We start from the raw sequence: 19,144 nt of genomic DNA, 5'->3' as shown, positions 1-19,144 counted from the left end.
TCCCTTCTCTAACTTTCACTTTTTTTTTTTTTTTTTAACAAAGTCATTGTTTGCCAATTCTTTTTTGCTTTTTCATCTGTTGTTTTCCAATCTGCTTCCTGCGGTGGACTATTTTCAGCATGTGGAGGGTTGATGGGAGCAGAAAAGGGGGAATTACACAGCGTCTGATCTCGGCATGACTGCGGGTTTTGGGTTTAGGGTTGAGGGCTGGAAGCAGGATGACACAAAGCAGTCTCAGCAGAGGTCGCTTTAGTTCATGGAGATACAACAAGCCACCATACCAAAAAACAACAACCATCAGTTAGGGACAAAACCACAGCCAATAGCAGCAGCCCTCTGCACCTGTCCCGCAGCTCAACTCCCATCCCAGAGAGCTCCGCCGAATCTCCCGGACAGATAATTACAGAGTCTGCATTGCTGTGCATAATTTATCCGAGGTTGAAATCTCCCCCAACCCCCGACCCCCACACCCACCCAAAAAAACAACTTTGTGGCAGGTGGGGTGAAGAGGAGGGGAATTTTCCTTTTTGTCTGCACTCATTTGCTCTGTGACAGAGCGCTGAAAAGAGGATTACATCATCACTATTGTAGGTCCCGAGCCCTCCGCTTTCCTCCACCGGCCGGTATCCAGCGGCCCGGCCGGTATCCAGCGGCCCCCGGCCGGTATCCAGCGGCCCGGCCGGATCCAGACAAAGAAAGAGCATTCCAACAGTTTAACAAGCAGGAAACGCTGAGCCACAGTCACACCTCATTACAATCAAACTCATCAGCCCCCTCAGACACTCAAAAGACACTCACACTGACAAAAACCCCGGAGGCCAAATTATCATCAAGTCATTTGACTTCTGACTGTGCGCTGAGTAATGCCGGTCAGACATCAGACAGCACTCATGTTCAAACTGACGGAACTTCCCGAGGTTTTTTTTTGTTCCTTGTTTTGTTTTAAATTATTCCAAATCTCAAGCTGGTTCTGAAGGCCGTGTCAGAACTCGGGACTACGTGACTCGTATTGGTGCCTGTCATGGAAGAAAGCCGACATTGGCCTTGATGATCAAAGGGCCCACGGCTCAGGGAGTGTTTAGCTTGTGGTCCGGTCCGTCATCGGTACCGGGCCGCGAGCTGGCGGAGGGAAGGAGGTGCCGCACATTCCCAGAAAGGTGAGGTTTAAAAAAAAAAAAAAAAAGAAACAAGAAATGATGTAACCGTAAAAAGAAGAAGCAGCAGATCCCAATAAAAAAAAAAGAGCCCAATCCAGACCTACTAAATCAATAAAGAATAACGCACTTTGAACTTCAGCATTCATAAAGAACACCAATCCCCCTTATTCATTATATAATGTAAACACTTCATTTCATTTCATGAAGACCACTTAGCATAACTGCAGCCCACACATTCCAGAGTGGCAAATTATAAAGCAGCACAATGTTGCTTCTGTTGTTGCCTTTTATCTTTGCTGGAGCTATTCCCTCCGAGCCAATGCACAAGAGACAATTGAAACATGAGCTCAATTTAGCAACAGGAAGCATCCATGTGGGCACGTTTACAGACTCTACTACCAATGAACAACAATGACAATTGTTGTGTGCAACATATGATGCAAAAAAAAAAAAAAAAAAAAAGTGGAAATAGAAACACTGTCCTTCAGTAACAAGGCAGACTATTTCTGAAGCTTTTGTTTTCTTTCCTTTAAGGAACAGAGTTTCCTTCTGGATCTACAGTATGGCCAGAATCTCGGGGATGATCTCAACAGCCTCCTGTTACTCATATCTCACGCTGCTTTGGCTGCAAACTCGTCTCTCATCCCCCAAATGAGCCGTTTTAGACCCACGCAGTAATGTCGGCAGATTAAAACGGAGCCAACATTCTCCCCCTCCGGGGGTGATATAAAAGCTGCTCCATTTTATTTATCCTCCATCAGAAATCCCACTGGGGAGGAGAGCCAGGAGCAGTCCAGCGTGGAGTCAGTCAGAGAGGGCAAACAGGACAAAGCTGAGATCAGACTCACCGGTACAAATGGCAGCGGAGCTGTGTGATCAGTCATGCCCGCCACAGCAGGTCAGCTAAGCCTATCAAGAATGCTAAAAATGCTGGATCCTTGCCCAAAGCTGAACTCCAAGGCTTCCCCTTTTTTCTTCACCTCATGCCAAGTTATCCAAACTCCAACAAGCAGTGCTGCTGTAACACAAACCGAGTCAGTCAGTCAGAGGGCAGCTCTGGGAATATTTCTTTATTCCCCACCAGCATCGGTGTAACAGGTTTGTTACAGGTGATATTATGCAAATGAGCACCACCTCTGCGTTTCAAAAGAAGCATTAAAAGGTTAGCACCACGTTCAGGTCGCTACTACCCATCCAATAGTTTACCTGCTTTCCTATTCACTCACCTGCTGCTCCAGAACAGTACGTGACCGTAATCTACACATCAAGCAGAAATTAACCATCGAAACAGATTATTGAGCACTCTGTGATGACCGTGACTCGGGGATCACCTCACTGTGGCCTAATCTGTCCGAGCACATGATGAATCAGGCAAGCTGTAAACAAATCAGGGCTGTCAGGGTGGAGGCAGATGTGCCACTCAGGAAATCACCTGGTGCCAGCAGCCACCGTTCAATCTGGCGTGGCACCAACACGCTGAAACATGTCGGGTGGTGACATCCACACATCCTGTATGTGGCGATGCACAAATGTGCACGATGCCACCTGTGAATCCTCCCCCCCCCCCCTCCTCCTCCTCCTCCCCCCCCCTCCCCCTCCCCACCTGAAGCAGTGCAGGGAACAATGTCCTTGACACACACACACACACACACACACACACAAAACGACGCAGCGGATATTTTGACAGCCTCGGTGATAGTCGGGAACCGACGAGTCTCACTTCGTCTCCCGGCAGCCCGATCAGTGAAACCAACAGTGGCTTCACGCTGCACAAAGATGTGCTTTGTCCTCCTCACACCGCCGACACATGTTGTGTGCAGGCACCTCGTGCCGCGAGCAAACACCCCTGCACATGACGAGCACCATGTTCCCCAACTCACCTTCTCTGCTTCTGGATGTCACACAACACGGAGCGGCGGTTCCTCCTTTTGTTTAAACTCGTAACGAGCTCCGGGACACAAACTACGCAGCCTTCTTCCTCGCCTTCGCCGTGAAACGCGTTGTCTCCGGTTGGGACCATAAAATGTCCCGTTGTCTTCCTCCGAAAGGCAACTTGGAAGTTTGATAGAAAGTTGCGGGTTGGCCTCGCTGCGGTATGCAGCTGCTGGAGGGATGAGATCATTCAGCAGGCAGCCTCCCCTCGCTCTCTCTCTCTCTCTCTCTCTCTCTCTCTCTCTCTCTCTCTCTCTCTCTGCCCCGCAGTCTCGCGAGAAGGCTTCACGGGGAAAGCAAAATGTTACCGTGGCAACAGTGCTCACCTGTAGTGAGGAGACGACGAAAGGGTAAAACGAAGAGCTCTCACTCTGAGTGGAAAACAAAGGCTTGAAATCGTGCAACTCTAATGCCAGACTACCTTTTTTTTTTTTTATTTATTTTACTGTATTTTAAGTTTAAGTCTGATTATGCTTTCTGCTTTATTTTGCTTAAATTTAATTTTAAATTCCACACAATAACCCCTGGAGGTCTAATACAGAATCTGGTCACCTAACTTCACCTCTTGTTGCAGATACATCGTCCTGCTGAAAACATTTGAGTAAATAGAGTGAAACAGGAAACATCAAAATCATTTAAAAGCTTTCACAGTTTCTCCTGCCGACTCTGAACACACTGTGCATTGGTATGCGTGTACATCTCCTGGTTATTGAGACCAAAATGCACACAAATGAAAATGATTGTCCGAAGATAAAGTCATACGTTCTGTACCATCTTACAGAAAATCCTATGTGATGAGATAGCTGTCTATTATTTCAAGGGTTCTTACAGCATGTCCTGATTGAAGTAATTCTCAACTCAAACATAAAAGATCTTTGGTGATATTGTTCTGCATGCTGGGTGCAGAGGTGGCAGGAGAGACTGCTCCTCCAACGTTTGCTTCTCCTAATAGGCAGCATTGCTTTCCTCACAGTAAAACACAGAGCAGCACGTCTATGGGAAATACATTCATCTAAAATGTCCTCGTGTACCATGACAACACTTTTGAATTTGATCATGCAAAAGAGAGCAGGTCAGACTACAACAATATACCACATCAAAGTGGAATTAAAAGCTGTCTCGTGTCAGTGATTGGAGTTTTTCTCTGTTGCTAATGTTGCCACAGCAACCTGTCAAAGACATTAGAGCACTGCCAGGCCTTGTAGCCTGTGGCTCTGACATCATCGGCTGATGTAGATGTGAGCGGATGTGCAGAAAGTCCAGCGCTAATCTGCAGATCTTGCAAACCACATGAGAGATCACCGCACAACTGCAATGTCGGTGCTTTCCTAAATGCACATTGTAGGACTCATGTTCAGGTGTCGTGGTGGTAGTGAAGCATTCCTGCAGCTGCATGGTTTTTTTTTTTGCTTCGAAATGTAGAGCTGGTGATCCAGTGGAGGAAGATCTCAACAAATAAAGAAGGAATCGGCAGGCAAGAAGGGCCTGAATGCTGAAGAGCTGCCTGTGAGTTATTTTTAAGGGTGATTAAAATCATTTCACATCCTTCCTGCTGTGTTTCAAGCCTCCTTATATTGTCTACGCTGAGCTGTTTCAGACGTGACAATATCTATTTTTGTCAACATAACATCAGAGGAACACAATCTCATGGTGGCTTGCAGTATGTGTAAACGTCTGTTCCAATCAAAAACGCACTTCAGTGAGAGACAAATTTGCTTTTTAAGGTTTTATTCCAGTGCAAACAATTCATGTGTGTGTGGTGAATGTTAATTCATAAAAGCACGACAGAAGTTATCTGTTTGCATGACTACGCCAGTAGCACCACCTGCTGGCCAGGTTAGTACAAGACAAGAAACAAACGCAAATGTGGACATCCTGGTGTCCAAGGGACCATTTGTCTACCTACATTTAAATATGGAACTATAGGCCTACTATAAAAATGATTGTTCTATATCCCTTTACAATAAGTTTCCACTCTTTGAAAAGTACACTGAATTTATACATCCACAGCTGATAAGCACTTATAAGGCCTCAAATGATATTCCATACGATTTTCAGAAGATCATCCTCATTTAATAAGGCTTAAAAGTGCGGAGGACGGCTTGTCGTCTGTGACAGTTAAAGATGAGAAGTCATTAAGAGGTGGAGGCTATTTTTAGGTCTTGGTTAATCTTAACAGTCTGTGAATATCAGGCTCTATGTCAATTGTGGGGAACATTTTGCTGTATCTTTTAAAAGGCTCTCCCTCCGGCCCGATTAGGAATTTCTCAAAGTTCCAGGAGACGTCCGTCCTGCTGATGGGACTCCAAACCAGGAATTTGGAGTCCTGCATGAGGGAAATGGGGTCATCATCGGGATAGGGGAGTTTGTCTTTCAGATAGGCAAAGACTGGATGTGTGGTCGTTCCGTTGACATCGCACTTCTCAAAGATGGTGAAGTTGGGCTTGAAGCCTCCGCCCGGACGCACATGGTGCAGTATGTTCAGGATCTCTCCATTAGCGCAGTTCTCCTGCAAAACACAAGTATTCATTTTCATCATGGCGTTTAGTGAGCGTGAGGGAGATATTTCAAATCTGACAGCAGGATCACAGCTAAAGAACCAGTTTGCACACGATCAGATCATGTTGTTCTTTTTGGTAATCGTTCTCACTGGGTAAAGCAAATGTCTGTTTTCAGAGGTGAAACTTATAATGGAAAGAGTTCCAGCACTTAAAATTATTTTTGGTCAGATGAAACGTATTGAAATTATCTTTGAACAGCAGGTGGGACTCTAGTGTGGCTTCTGATATAGAAAAATGTGTCTATGTCCACATGTAGTTTGGCATTAACTGTTAAACTGACACATCAGGTGTGAGATGAAGAGCAAAACATCATCAGCATATGATGAAACTAAAAGATTTCTGACCCACAGCAAAAAAAAATAATTAAAAACTGCCTCAACTCACCTGGTATCCAAACTGGTTACAGGGGAAACCCAGGACCACCAAGCGATGGGGGTACTTGCTCTGCAGCTGGTTGAGCTCGCTGAAGTCCCGGGTGGTGGTGCCTCAGAGCGAGGCCACATTCTCGATGAGGACCACCCGTCCCCTGAACACGTTGAAGTCCACCGAGTCTCCCTCCAGCGTGGTGGCTCTGAGGTCGTAGAAAGTCTTGGCGATGAACGCCATCTCGTCTCCTGTGCTGCCACACTGGAGGCGGATGGGATCACGGCGCGTGATTGTATCCAACCGCTCGGTCACCTGACTCACTCGGGGCATAAAGTTGCCTTTCATGGGTGTCAAATGAACCTGCAGGAAACTGATCTCCACCTGACATACAACACTTTATAAGTTTCAGGTAGAGTGATGAAACCGACTATAAAACCACTCAAGTGCATGAAGCAATTGTGCATGATATACAGTAAAAGTGTTTACATTTTGTAATAATTGGATAAATGCCATGTGCTATTAATCCCTAGAAATCTCTAAAATGTTGATGTCAATACTGAGAGTGTGTCTGATAATAAGTAGTCATTTAAAAGATGGTATTACTGCATGTATTATTGCATGTACTGGGCTGTATGGCATCTCTATGACATGTATCAGTTTTCTCAGTCATCAAAAATTCAACATGTGACACCGTCCTTCACAGTGTGATGAAAGATTAATGACTCTGCGTGAACTCTCGGTGGACCCAACGTCCCTCCTTCAATCCTAATTTAATAACTCAGCAAAGGCCCAGAAACCCAAATCCATTTGTTTTAAATATGAAAATTGTAATTTATTAACATATACACAGCTAAAATTATTTTGCAGCAACCTGCGAGCATTCGCAAGCATTATATTAAAATTGCATTTCTGTGGCACCTCAGCGGAAGCTAAATACATTATCTTAAGGAGCAGTAGCACTGCTTCAACGCACAACACACAGCAGGAATCACATTCATAAAACAAACAGGATGGTAAATAAGCATTCAGAAAGATCACTCAAATTGGCACGGCACCGTCTCCCCCGGAGGAAGTCCATTGTGCAAATGAATCCATCCCGGCTTGGTTTGAGTTTCTAAGTGTAAATAATTAATCTCTGCCCTCTGGCTTCTTGTTGTGACCTCAATCCTCGTATCGCTGTAAAGAAAAGACTTGTTGATATGAAACTGCGCTTTACTCTTAACACCAACCAAATAATAAAAAGAGCGAGAGCGTGAATGTGACGCGACACAGTGAACGGATGGAGTGAGTGTACCGTTCAAAACTGCATTTTAAGGGGAAAAGAAGAATATGTACTGATAGAACAAATGGGAGCTGGATATTCTCAGTGATCATGTCACAAACTCGGTCCTCTGCTGGTAGCTGCTGCTAACTGCATTCACCACCATGTAATTTCATTATCTTGGAGAAAGTGAAACCAATCTACATTATCCGTGTAGAGAGCAGAGCGGGGCACAATGTCACATGTCTTTAGCCACCGGCCACGGCGCTGTGATGGCCCCTCTGTTTCTAACAGGCGCAGGTCCTCTGAGGGGTTTTGCCTTTTTCCCGACCCCCCTTCTCTTCATCCAGATCCGCCCTCTCCAGATAATCATCCAGAGATCCCAGCAAGGTGTCTATGTCTCTGCTTTGAGCCTGCAGCACCAGTTCTGTCAGACGAGTGAATGACTGGAAAAAAATGAGGAAGGAAAACATAAATAAATGTTGCAGGTAGTTCCCCACGAAAGTTTGACATATTTTTTAACGTGGCAAGGAGTTTCTTTTGGAGTTGCACTACCTCTCTGATGTTCCTGTTGGTTGAAGCGCTGGTCTCAAAGAACTCCATCCCAAAGGTCTCCGCAAGCTACGAGATTCAGGTGGATACGGTGAGAAACAAGTACAGCAAAGGAATTCTTTATCTTCAGCTGTTATTTCTCTACACTCGGATGTGTGCTCTTGAGTTTGTGTAGATTTTGTTCTTCAGAACAAATCCCAAATAAGAAAACATTGGTGGATTGTAAAATCTGCGTAAATGGATTTTAGGAGGAAGTTTCTTCTTAAGAGCGGTTGGTGAACGAGGCCCATTATTCTTACATTTTTGCCCTATTTTCCCAGAGTGATGAACCTCTCAAACATCTTCGCTGCTGAGAGACTCTGCCTCTCTGAAATGCTCGTTTTATACTCAATAATGTTACTGACCTGTTGCTAGGTAACCAAATTATTTCTGAGATGTTGGACCAGGTGGGTTTTTTTTTCCATCTTTACAAAACTCTTCCAGTCTTTTGTTGCCCGTCCCAAGTGTTTTTTTGAGGCGTTTTTGCCGCCATCAAATTCAAAAAGAATAAAAACAATGTTCAAGCAAACCTTGCTTCCTTGGTCCTTGGACACTCGTCTGCTGAGCTCCTCATCAGACTTGTTCCCTACCAAAATCATCTGCACATTGTCTGTGGTACACTAAAAACACACACACACACACACACACACACACACACACACACACACACACACACACAAAAGACAAGACAGACAGCACAGGGATAAAGGACTTCATCACCTTGTCGCTCATGCTGAGCCACTGAGTGTGCAGCAGGTATCAAAAGTTCAGTAAGCGGGGAACCCAAACACTGAGTCACTGTGATGGTCGGGAAGGACCAGAGAGTGAAAGGAGACTGCTTATTGCCTTACTTCATCCACATCGCTGACCCACTTTGCTATGTGCTGAAAGGACGGTTGGTTTGCGATGTCGTATACAAAGATGATACCCTGCACGAGAGAGAAAAAAAAAAAAAGGATTTAAGAACGAAAGCTGCGTTACTCGTCCCTCCAGTGACTGTTCATACCTGCGCCCGTCGGTAGTACTGTTTGGTGATGGTCTGATAGCGTTCCTGACCGGCCGTGTCCCTGCACAGAAGACAAAACCCACATCAGCGGACGAGCGTCAAACAACATACTGTAAATGTTTACCCTTCATCCACATACCATATCTGTACTCGCACCTTGATTCCATCTATCTCCAGTGTTTTCATCTTAAAATCAACTCCTAAAAAAACAACAACAACAAAAACACAGACACAAAGTGTGACGCAACGACAAACACCTTCACAAAGACGAGGTCAAAAGTGGAGTCAGTGAAGCAACTGTGACAAACTGGTGAAAAATCTCACTTTGTGGTCATTTACTAGTTTGTGAGCATTTTACAAGCGTTGCTCACACTTTCATGTCTAATGAATAGCAAACAGCACCAGTGTCCCCACACAACTGGTCTGAACTAAACTAGAGTGTGGGTGTGTGGTGGTGGTGGGGGAGGGGGGGGGGGACTTACAACACTGGCTTGCAAGCAAAGGCACAACACAGGAGTCCAAATCTACTTCTTTAGTTTTCATGCTGCCAAATACAGTTCAAAGTCCACTCTGAAGTCGACATGTGTTTCTACTCTTCACGCTAACTGTGTAATGGAGATGTAAGGAATGTGTCCAGTATCCTGGTTTTAACATTCGTCAGCTGCATAACACTTGATGATTTATCTGCCACTAAATTTCTAAATGATTTAATTCAGCATTTGGTCTAAAAATTAAGCACCGGTGTAAGTTTAGTAAGGAAGATGCGTTCCTTCGTCATTTCTGCTGTCAAATCACTCAATCATAATCTCGTCGTCTCCATTTTTGCCCATTAATCTTTCTGCCTGCACTTTTTTTGAGTTTCTTGTCCCTGTTCTTTAAAAATCTTCATTCTGTCGTTCAGACCCCACGATGTGCATCCCACCTCCTCCTCACCACCGTCTGGTTTTCCCAGGAGCCTCAACAGAAGTTTCCATCCGTCATCGCTGATCTCTCAATGAAGCGGCCTTTAATTGTTGGAGTTTAACCACCAAAGATGTAGAAATCAAACTCTCCTGACTTCAATAAATTGTTTTCCACCTTGTAGGTTGAGAAATAACATTACTAAAAATCGATTTATGTCTCTCTTAGTTTGAAATGAAAAATAAATTGCAGTATTCATTGAGGGTTTTCATCAGGAACACAAGAGATTTCAGTTATTTTATACAAAAATAAAAAAAATAATTTTTTTTTTAGTGCAGATGCACCCAGTTATCTAACGAGACACACTGCTGGAGCTTGTTTCACTCGACCAAGATCTAAAACTACAGTACAGTAACATATAGAGCGATACATGGAACTCACTTCCCATTCTTATCATACAATAAAATACTATATTGTTTTAAAAAGATGTTAAAAGAGCACTACTTAAGAAGAAACTGCATCTCATGGATATTCTGTTAAATGACAACATATGTCTAGTAGATCGCGGTAGATTCAGTCAGATCAGGTCCGTGTTTTTCCTTTGTGTCATTTAAATAGTCGTCGTTGTTTACGGTTTTCTTTGGACTTGTACGCTTTATGTTTTTGTTTTGTGATCAGTTGTTTGAAAGTGTATCTTTGTATTGCTGAAATATAAACAATGAGGACCCCAGGAAAAATAGCAGCTGCAATGCAAAGGCAGATGGGGATCTAACAAACAAACAAACAAACAAACAAACAAATAAACAAAGTGTTCTCACAACTTCCATGAGGTGCCGGCACTTTGTCAATCATGCGACACTGAAATATTGAATTATTTCGCTGGCTCGCAGAATTTCCAGTTTGAGGCGTTACATCCAAATGAGTTTGATTTGTATGAAGGACTTCATTCATTCTGTCGCTGTGCTCACCGCCTGTGAATGAGCTGCTCCTGGAGTTAACCACAGATGACATCATCACTGTCTCTAATGTTCGGCTTACAGAGGAACAAATTCAAATTTCTTTTTTTTCACATTTCACAGAGACTGTTTCATGGCTTGGTTTTCTTTTAAGACAAAGTTACAACTGCTAACTTTCTGATGGTTTCTGGTGAGCCACATCAGGAATGTCTGATTTTAATATTAAAATCTGACATTCCTACTTTAATAGTGTGTGTAATACTTACAAAGCTGATTGGGTGATCAGCAGAAAAATAAGATCCAACTATTTTTAATTGTCGGTTAAACCGAAAGAAAAAAAAAATTCAAAAATTGTCTGATTCCAGCCCCTTAAATGTGAATATTTTAGTCCTCCATAATAATAATAATCGGAACAGAAAAAGACATCTGCACTTTTGGCTTTGAGATACACTGCTGGACATGGTTCACCATTTTTAAAGATCAGTAATAAAAATGAATCAACATTTGCAGCCTACTTTTATCTGAGTGGGATTTCTAATGCAGGACTTTTACTCGTAATGGAGAATTTTTACAGTCAGTCTTGTATTGGTACTTTTCTATAAGGAAGAGATCTGAACATTTCTTCCCCTGCTCTGGTTTTGTGTAAACCAGCCTGATCACTTTCCTCCAAGTCACTAGTCTGTGACAAAGTCAGGAAAAAGAGGCAGCAGTGATATGAAGCACTAATGCGCTCATCAATCCACAAGTTACATTCTGGGGATAAAAATCAAACAGTGAAAGGGAAAATAAAGTATAAGGTGTTTCCTGTGGACCTTCCTTCCCGGTGCACTGGTGGTACAGATACACGTTCATAGTCATACATGTAATTATTCTAAGAAGTCGGTTGCAGGGCTGTTATGACCTCAGGTAGTTTGGACTAATCCTGCCAGCTAAGTAGGCCTACTTTTCTACTTTGGAAAAGTAGGAAACCTGCAATAACTTGCTCAAAAAAAAAAAAAAAAAAACATCCCAGCATCTACATTTTTCCTGAGAGACACTCAGCAGTGTTTATCCGGTTCAACCTGCGCTGGCTGACAACAAAAAAAAAGACCCATATGATGCGTTTTGAAACGAGCGTCACTTGAAAACTTGTTGGATGGCTTACCGATGGTGGAAATATGTGAAGGATCAAATTCACTTTCCGTGAACCGGCGCAACATGCACGTCTTTCCGACCCCCGAGTCTCCGAGCATGAGCAGCCGGAGCAACACGTCGTACTGTTTAGCCATGACCATAAACTACCACAGAGGAGAGAACATGACTGTCTCATGCGGCTTCTGGCTGATGTCCTCTGATCTGGTGCAGCCTTCAGGTGCCCTCGGAAATAGCCGCTCTCTGCTCGGAAATAAGTGTTTTCACAGCAGCGTGGAGGATTTTACAAATGTGGTTTGTTTTTTCCCCCAGTTATTTTAAGATTCCTTGCATAATTTCTGCTTTAAAATGATCACTTTAATCGTAATAGAATATTTCACTTGTAATTATTTTCCTATCCGTCAAGTGTTTATATAATTTCCTATGGCCCTGAAAGGCAGCATGCAACCTTGCATCCTTGAAGGGGCTGCTCCTGCAGAGGGAGTGTCAGGGACACATCCCACAGAGCTGAGTAGAAATTCAATATTTAAACACTGATGTCATGTAATATCCTGAATGGCTGCCTTAATGAATTCATCTGTCTCCTGATGCTTCTATTCTCGACTTCAAACCTAAAACTGAGTAAAAAGGCAAAGAAATCTGAATCTCCTACTCATATTATGTTCTAGAAACATTTGAGAGGGCAATTTCCTCCAAGGTTTCAATAAATCATCCATTTTGATTGCCTTAATTTAATTAAACATTATTGAACATGCCAGATTACTTCATTAATGGGACCTGAAATCAGTTAATTCACTCGCTCAACACCTGGGAATACTGTCACTATAAACATCTGAGGAGGCCTCATGAACGAAAAATGTTATTGAGAACACGTTTAGTCACAACAAATACATCCAAAAAGGATAAAATAGTTTTATTTATAGTCTCATAATAAAGGTATGTCTTAACTTGCAAGACAACCGTTGGCAGTATGTACAACATACCTGTAACTTCCATGGAATGGAACAAACAAATATTGACTACGTACACACTAGTTTACCTCTGCGATAAAGGAAAATAAAAAAGAAAGAAAAGAAAGATAAACATTCCCAGCACAGGCAAATATTTCAAGGGAAGGCTTTTCTTTGCAGAACTGACACCATTTAAGAGTATACAGTGTTAAATACTACACACTGAAATGGACTTCCATTAACAAAAATAAAGGTCACTGCCCTTCAACTGCATTGTGTAACATTCAGTATCCATGAGGGGTTGTTTTTGTTTTTTTTATACCCACAATTTATCTAACAAGAATAAAAAATAGATGAAAATAAATGGTTGAACCTGTGAAAATCCACGACATCAGCAGGTCAACTCGTTCATCCTCCTCCTGGGGTCTCTGGAAAATCTCAGGCCAAACATAATGGAGACCAGACAGAAGAATATATATATATGTATATATATATAAGGGTAAGAAATTAAATTTTGGTGCGTCACTATAAATAGAGGGATTCAATTGAATCAAACATTTCAAAGACAAAAACGTCAGCCACCTACACTGAATAAGGAGGGTTGCATCTTGCATAACAGACAGTTTTATTTTCAAAAGCAACTTCACATTCATTTCTGGAAAAATATGAATATTAAAAAGGTAAACTATCCCTAATTAACATTTGTCAAAGGTGGTAAAGTCTCATGACTCCAACAGATTGCAGAGGTCGTTCAAAACAACCAAAAGAGTTTTTTTAATTTTTTTTTTTAGCTTTGCTAAAGCCTCATACCTTGTCATTTCCACATTTGATTATGAATGGTTATCACGAGGTTTGAAAAGCATCAAGTCCTTCAAAACTGCAGAGCTGCCTCACTTTGGGGATCTTAAAAGTTGTTGCTGGGCCACAAAAGGAGTGACGGGATACTTGCCAGGAAGATACAGGAAGGTACAAGCGTTTTATACGTAACAGCACCTCTCTCACTCAGCCTCCACCTCGTCTCCTGGACTGGCGTAAGAAGGCGGGACTGAGTGAGGACAGGTTAAGAGGAGCCGGGGCTGGTGGGTAAAAAGAGTCTGGCGTGGGGAGCTGGCGGCCGCCCGGGTCTAGCTGGGCTCCACGCGCAGCTTCTTTCTGTTCGGCGGCTCGTCCGGCTCCGACTCAGAGCTGGAGTCGGACCCGCCGTCGAAGGCGGACACCGCGCTCCCTTTACGGTTTGTGTACAAGCTGCTGTCAGAAGAGTAGTTTGTCTGGAGCTGAGTGTTCCCCTTGGCCTTCTCCAGTGCACGAACTGCATGCAGCACACAAAGACAACAAGCGGTACAAACACAAAATATTGGCGCTAAAACACCACATCCCACTTCCCTCGGCCCGGTTGTCTGGTCCCACCACTCACCCTGCTGCTCCAGCAGTGCATTCTGCTTCTTCAAATCGTCGATGTCTTGCTGGTGGGTGTGGTTTTTTCGTCTCATGTACTGGATGTACTCGGTGGCTTTGTCTAGAATCTGTGCTCGGGAAGCCTGTTTAACAGAATTCTGTCAGCAAAAATTTCAGATCCATGGGGAAATGCTGCGGTTTCATTTGTTCAGGCAGAACAATACAAAGATAACAGTGTCACGCAAATATTTAGTCGATCATGAAAAAAAAAAACAATTTCAGCAACTTTGCACAAATGGCAGAATCGTTCCTGGTACGTGGGAGAAATATATTTTCCTCCATCGCACCTCCACGCTCAACCAGACTACTTTTCCTTTTGCACTTTTAGTACTTATTATTAGATGGTCTGCATACGCAGAGAAATCCCTCTTCTTCCAGCATTTAGTCGGCTGCAGCTGTTTTCAAACCGCTTTGAGAGCAACGCCTGCAAGTCTGTTAAAAATCCAGCGAGGACACGAGCTGTCTTGTGACAGCGATTCTCACACATAACAGGAAAAATCCACCATCTCGAACCTCAAGACTTCATCATGAGGGTGTTCGACACATGCATGACTTTTTATTCCTATATTGGTGCGACGTCCTAAAAGAAGTTGAATAATTTGTGTGTGATAAAAGTATGTGGAGCTTTGCTTTCAGTATCTGGTACAACCTCCTTTTGCAGCATTGATGCAACTAAACGTTATTTGTAGCTGTTGATCAGTCCTGCACATCGGATTGGAGGAATTTTAACCCATTCAGCTCTGAGATGTTGGCGGATGTCCTCACAGGAACTGCTCCCTTCAGGTCCTTCCACAATATTTGTACTGGATTAATGTCAGGGCTTTGACTTCCAAAACATGAAAGTTATTAAGCAGTTTTTGGTATAAGGACTTCGGGTTCCTTAGATTTAGTTTACTGACAGATGCTCATTGCTTATTTCTACCTTCTGGCTCGTCCTTTTGGAGAGCCCTCTCCTGCCAACACTGCTGTGCACACCGTTGTTGTTCAGTTTTCTAATAAACTTTTACATTGTAAGAAGCCTTCAGCTGCTCAGAAGTTACCCAGAGTTCCTCTTAGACCTCAGGGACGCTTACAATCCTTGTGCTTTGGAGAAATCTTTGTTGGAAGAGAAGTCACATGGTGCTGTGTTTGTGTAACAATATGTTTGACTGTAGATTAGTGGAGACTAAAGATTTAATGAGGATGATGGATGGATGGATGATGGATGGATTAATAGATGGATGGATGGATAATGGATGGATGGATGATGGATGGATGGATAATGGATGGATGATGGATGGATGGATAATGAATGGATGGATGATGGATGGATGGATAATGGATGGATATACTTTATACTTATACTTTATTGATCCCGCATGGGGACATTTTTGCTGCAGCTGCATTGGAAACATTCTTTAAAAGCAATAAAAAAGGACAGAATAAAAATAGAGGTAGTAAAAATAAGAAATATCAAAAAAAAATTAAAATGTACAGTAAAGCATCAACAACAACATCATCATCACCATGAGTCTCCTTTGTTCATGCCACGATACACTTTTACAAACATGTGCTGCGAAGCTCAGACAAGGTAACTCACCTAATAATCACACCAAGAACCAAGAACATCTGACTTTAAAAATCACCTTCAAACTGACAGCTCATCCTGAAGATTCTCAAATTATTGACACTCACAGACCTGTAATATTGGATTATTTCCCCCACTAAGTCAATGTCTAAGTATCATATTTTTGTCTCAATTATGTAATTTGCTTCTCGTTATCTAATTTTAAGACTTGTGTGAATCACCTTTTCAAATGACAGTTTTGTCTTTGCTCTAGTTGAGACATGTTCAGACACCGTGGATTGGTGAAAAATAAATAAAAATAAAATAAGGATCTATACGACACCTGAAAATGCATCTGATGACATGAAACAGTTAAATATGGGAGTGATCAGGTTCGCAGGCTGTGACGACAGTTGGCGGGAGATGAAAACGTTTCCTTGACAGTCCATGTGTACCTGAGACACGCAGCTGTCTCCTGAACTTTAAACAGCTCTTGCTGACTGTCTTCAGGTCAACGTACAACCGTATTGAATTACAAACGTGCTTTTGCGTGTGCACGAGTAAAAACAACCTGTAGACTAGATGGTGTGTTCAAGTAGAGAAGGGGAAGTAGGGATATTGATACCGAGTGTTTAGCATCTGTTGTCTGCCTTTACCTGGCCCAGGTAAATATAGCAAAACCAGTAATGCATTTAAAGTTGATCTTGAGTAATAGCACCGTAAAGTTCGGTGTATTTTTAAGGGGGAATATGTTGGTATGACAGAAACCTAAAACTGACATCATACCCCCTCGCTCTTAAATCTTAAACCCTGTATTTCTTTCTCTGCAGGTACTTCTTGCATCGTAAAACTACAAATATATGTACTGATGTCTCACCTTCTCCCCTTGTAGTGCAGGCACAGAATCTCGTAAACCGTGAAAGCTGTCTTTAATGTGGTCCCTGCGTTTGCGCTCCAGCGCGTTGTGATGTGCTCGCTTGTCTGCCTGCAACGAGAGGGCAGCGATTAAACTGGCATCTCTTAAAAACACCAGGCTCGTTTACACAAACATGCACAATATAAAACCAATAAAGTCAAAACAGTTGTCACATGATTCTCATTTGATATATATATGTCTTTTTTTTTTTTGGAAAGTTGCGATATGTAAAAAGCTTCAAAGGGTCATTGCGTGTTCATCTCGGCGCGCTGACACCAAACAGGAACCTGCGGTGTAATTATGATGTTTACAAGAATGCGATCTGCTGTTTGCTTTCAGTTCCTTGGAAACAGCTTCAACCTGAAAGTCCTGAAAAGAGTCGGGACACGATGCCAAAGTCCACGTTAAGAGGACAGCGTCCCGACAACACCTGCCCCGGTAACTGTTCATTGATAAATCTTAAAACAGATCGGCGGGTGTTGGTGTGTTGGTCGGTCATCGCTATGGTTACACAAATTGCAGCCAGGAGAGACTTTAAATTGAAGATATTTTCCAGGTGATGTTAAATTCAGCGTAAAGATTGCAACGAGGGTGATTCATGTTTATGTTATCCTGAAGGGTAAAAAAATAAATAATAATTTAAAAAAAAAATGCACGTGCAGTCTTCAGTTGATCGTTTAAGGAAAAAAAAAAAAACCACATTTATTAGATGCAGTTAACAAACAGGTTTACTAGTAGGCTCGTGTTTACGTTACAAGACGATCCGAGGACCTGATGCACATTCAGTCTGGTTTGGTGCATCAATAAACAACAACAACAACAACAACCAGCAGAGTATTGATTTAAAATTAAACATGGAGGGACATTTTTTAGGACAGTAGGACATTTTAGCCTCGCAAGCTGTCCAGCAAGTCTGCTAAATATAGCTCAGCTGACGTGAAGGGATTATTACCTCTTTAATGGATTATATATACAAATAAATATATAAACATATATAAACAAGAGCCGCGTGAGCAGGAAATGTGTGCTAAGCACATAAAAGAAAGCCTTGTTGTTGTTGTTGTTGTTGTTGTCGTCGTCCCTCTCAGATGAGCTGACCTTGCTGGTAGCAGCATCGTCTTTTCAACATTTAAATCTATTTAAGAGTGTTTTTTTTATTTGATTTAATTGATTAAAGCTTTATTCTGGCGACCAGCACGAGTTACCGATAAACAAGTTGTTGTTGTTGTTGTTGAGCAGGAAAACAATCAATGTCGTACAAACAACTTCCATCGCAACAGAAAAAAAAAAAAACGAGTTTTTTTTTTCTTCCATATTTTATCTAAAATAAATAAATATAAATATAAATATCTCGTGTTAGCCAAGAATGCTAACTTAGCCACGGAGCTAGCAGATAACAGCACTGTTTAAAGTTGTTCGGCTAACAAACACTGGCTAGCTACTTTCTGGAGGAAACTGAAGCACGTACATCGCTGTCGACGTCGATGTCATCGTTTTCACTCATTCTTCAGTTTTTAAATACAAAAAAAAAAAAAAAAAAAAAAAAAAAAAAAAAAAAAAAAGCAGCTGTCAAACCAAAAGTGCGGCGACAACTGGAGGCAAATTATAAAAGCGGATCACGGAGGCGAAGCTGTGCTAACAGCGGCGGAGACATGACGACCGACGGCTTCGGCACACGTGACTCGCCTACACATGGACGGCAAAACAAACACTGCGCATGCGCGGGCAGGAAACAAAGCCCTTACGGGAAATGTGGTCATTTTTTTTTTTTTTTTTTTTGCAGAAAATGATTTTCCTGGTATTTGAACTACAATTCCCGGCCAGCACGCGGGTTGTTTTTTTGGTGGTTTTTTTTGACGTGCTATAACAGGACACCGTTATACTCCTACCAGCTGGAGCAGCCTCAGGACCAGCAGGGTTGTTCATTTCCTTTAGGTAGGTAGGTATGGTAGGTATTTACTTTATTAATCCCCGAGGGGAATTTTTTTTTCGCTACAGCAGCATACAGAAGCAATAAGATAATAATAGAAATAATAGAATAAAATAATAGAATAGAATAGAATAATAGAAAAGCAATAAAATAGCAGTAAATAGCAGTAAAAAAATATAAATATAAAATATAAAATGCACAGTTTATATATATATATATATATATATATATATATATATATATATTATATACAAACAAACCAAGAAACACAGTCAACAGTGTTATTGTACTGTGATGGATTTTGCCAGAGGTGAGTTATTGTAAAGTCTTATTGCAGTGGGCAGGAATGATCTCCTGTATCAGGAATGATCTCCTGTATCTGTCCTTGTGACAGCGGAGCTGGAGGAATCTTTGAGAGAAAGTGCTCCTCTGTCCCTGCAGCAGGTGGTGGAGAGGGTGGACAGGATTATCCAATATGGACAATAG

General features: G+C 42.2%; 4 protein-coding genes across 6 annotated transcripts in view; all 4 read right to left on the bottom strand.

Moving 5' to 3' along the window:
- Positions 1 to 3,301, bottom strand: part of LOC138199833 (signal-induced proliferation-associated 1-like protein 1) — a 32,163-nt gene extending 28,862 nt beyond the window's left edge. For both annotated transcript variants that reach the window (XR_011178373.1, XM_069152064.1), the window contains exon 1: positions 3,038 to 3,301. The gene's annotated coding sequence lies outside the window, so the exon portion shown is untranslated. The remainder of the gene's footprint in view (positions 1 to 3,037) is intronic.
- A 1,505-nt stretch (positions 3,302 to 4,806) lies between these two features.
- gpx2 (glutathione peroxidase 2) lies at positions 4,807 to 6,264 on the bottom strand. The gene is made up of 2 exons (XM_069151791.1): positions 6,035 to 6,264; positions 4,807 to 5,598 (listed from the first exon to the last, which is right to left on the bottom strand). The coding sequence occupies exons 1-2, from the start codon at positions 6,254 to 6,256 to the stop codon at positions 5,245 to 5,247; spliced, it is 576 nt and encodes a 191-aa protein (XP_069007892.1). The 5' UTR covers positions 6,257 to 6,264; the 3' UTR covers positions 4,807 to 5,244.
- A 578-nt stretch (positions 6,265 to 6,842) lies between these two features.
- Positions 6,843 to 12,002, bottom strand: LOC138199824 (ras-related protein Rab-15-like). The gene is made up of 7 exons (XM_069152050.1): positions 11,875 to 12,002; positions 9,014 to 9,074; positions 8,875 to 8,935; positions 8,720 to 8,797; positions 8,399 to 8,488; positions 7,833 to 7,898; positions 6,843 to 7,723 (listed from the first exon to the last, which is right to left on the bottom strand). Exons 1-7 carry the CDS (start codon positions 11,996 to 11,998, stop codon positions 7,565 to 7,567), a joined length of 639 nt encoding a protein of 212 aa, XP_069008151.1. The 5' UTR covers positions 11,999 to 12,002; the 3' UTR covers positions 6,843 to 7,564.
- A 757-nt stretch (positions 12,003 to 12,759) lies between these two features.
- LOC138199825 (protein max-like) lies at positions 12,760 to 18,284 on the bottom strand. 2 transcript variants are annotated; one of them, XM_069152051.1, is made up of 4 exons: positions 18,197 to 18,284; positions 16,690 to 16,797; positions 14,226 to 14,364; positions 12,760 to 14,120 (listed from the first exon to the last, which is right to left on the bottom strand). In XM_069152051.1, the coding sequence occupies exons 1-4, from the start codon at positions 18,230 to 18,232 to the stop codon at positions 13,936 to 13,938; spliced, it is 468 nt and encodes a 155-aa protein (XP_069008152.1). In that variant the 5' UTR covers positions 18,233 to 18,284; the 3' UTR covers positions 12,760 to 13,935. The 2 variants fall into 2 exon arrangements, with proteins under 2 accessions (XP_069008152.1, XP_069008154.1); XM_069152053.1 differs by having other exon boundaries at positions 14,226 to 14,349.
- Between the last annotated feature and the right edge of the window lie 860 nt (positions 18,285 to 19,144).

This window comes from Embiotoca jacksoni, unplaced genomic scaffold (assembly GCF_022577435.1).
Source record: "Embiotoca jacksoni isolate LCO1_2020_lvr unplaced genomic scaffold, fEmbJac1.0.p SCAF_18, whole genome shotgun sequence".
In the NCBI taxonomy this organism is placed as follows: Eukaryota; Metazoa; Chordata; class Actinopteri; family Embiotocidae; genus Embiotoca; species Embiotoca jacksoni.
The sequence above is the reverse complement of the archived record's forward strand: the minus strand, read 5'-3'. Positions and strand labels throughout refer to the sequence as shown.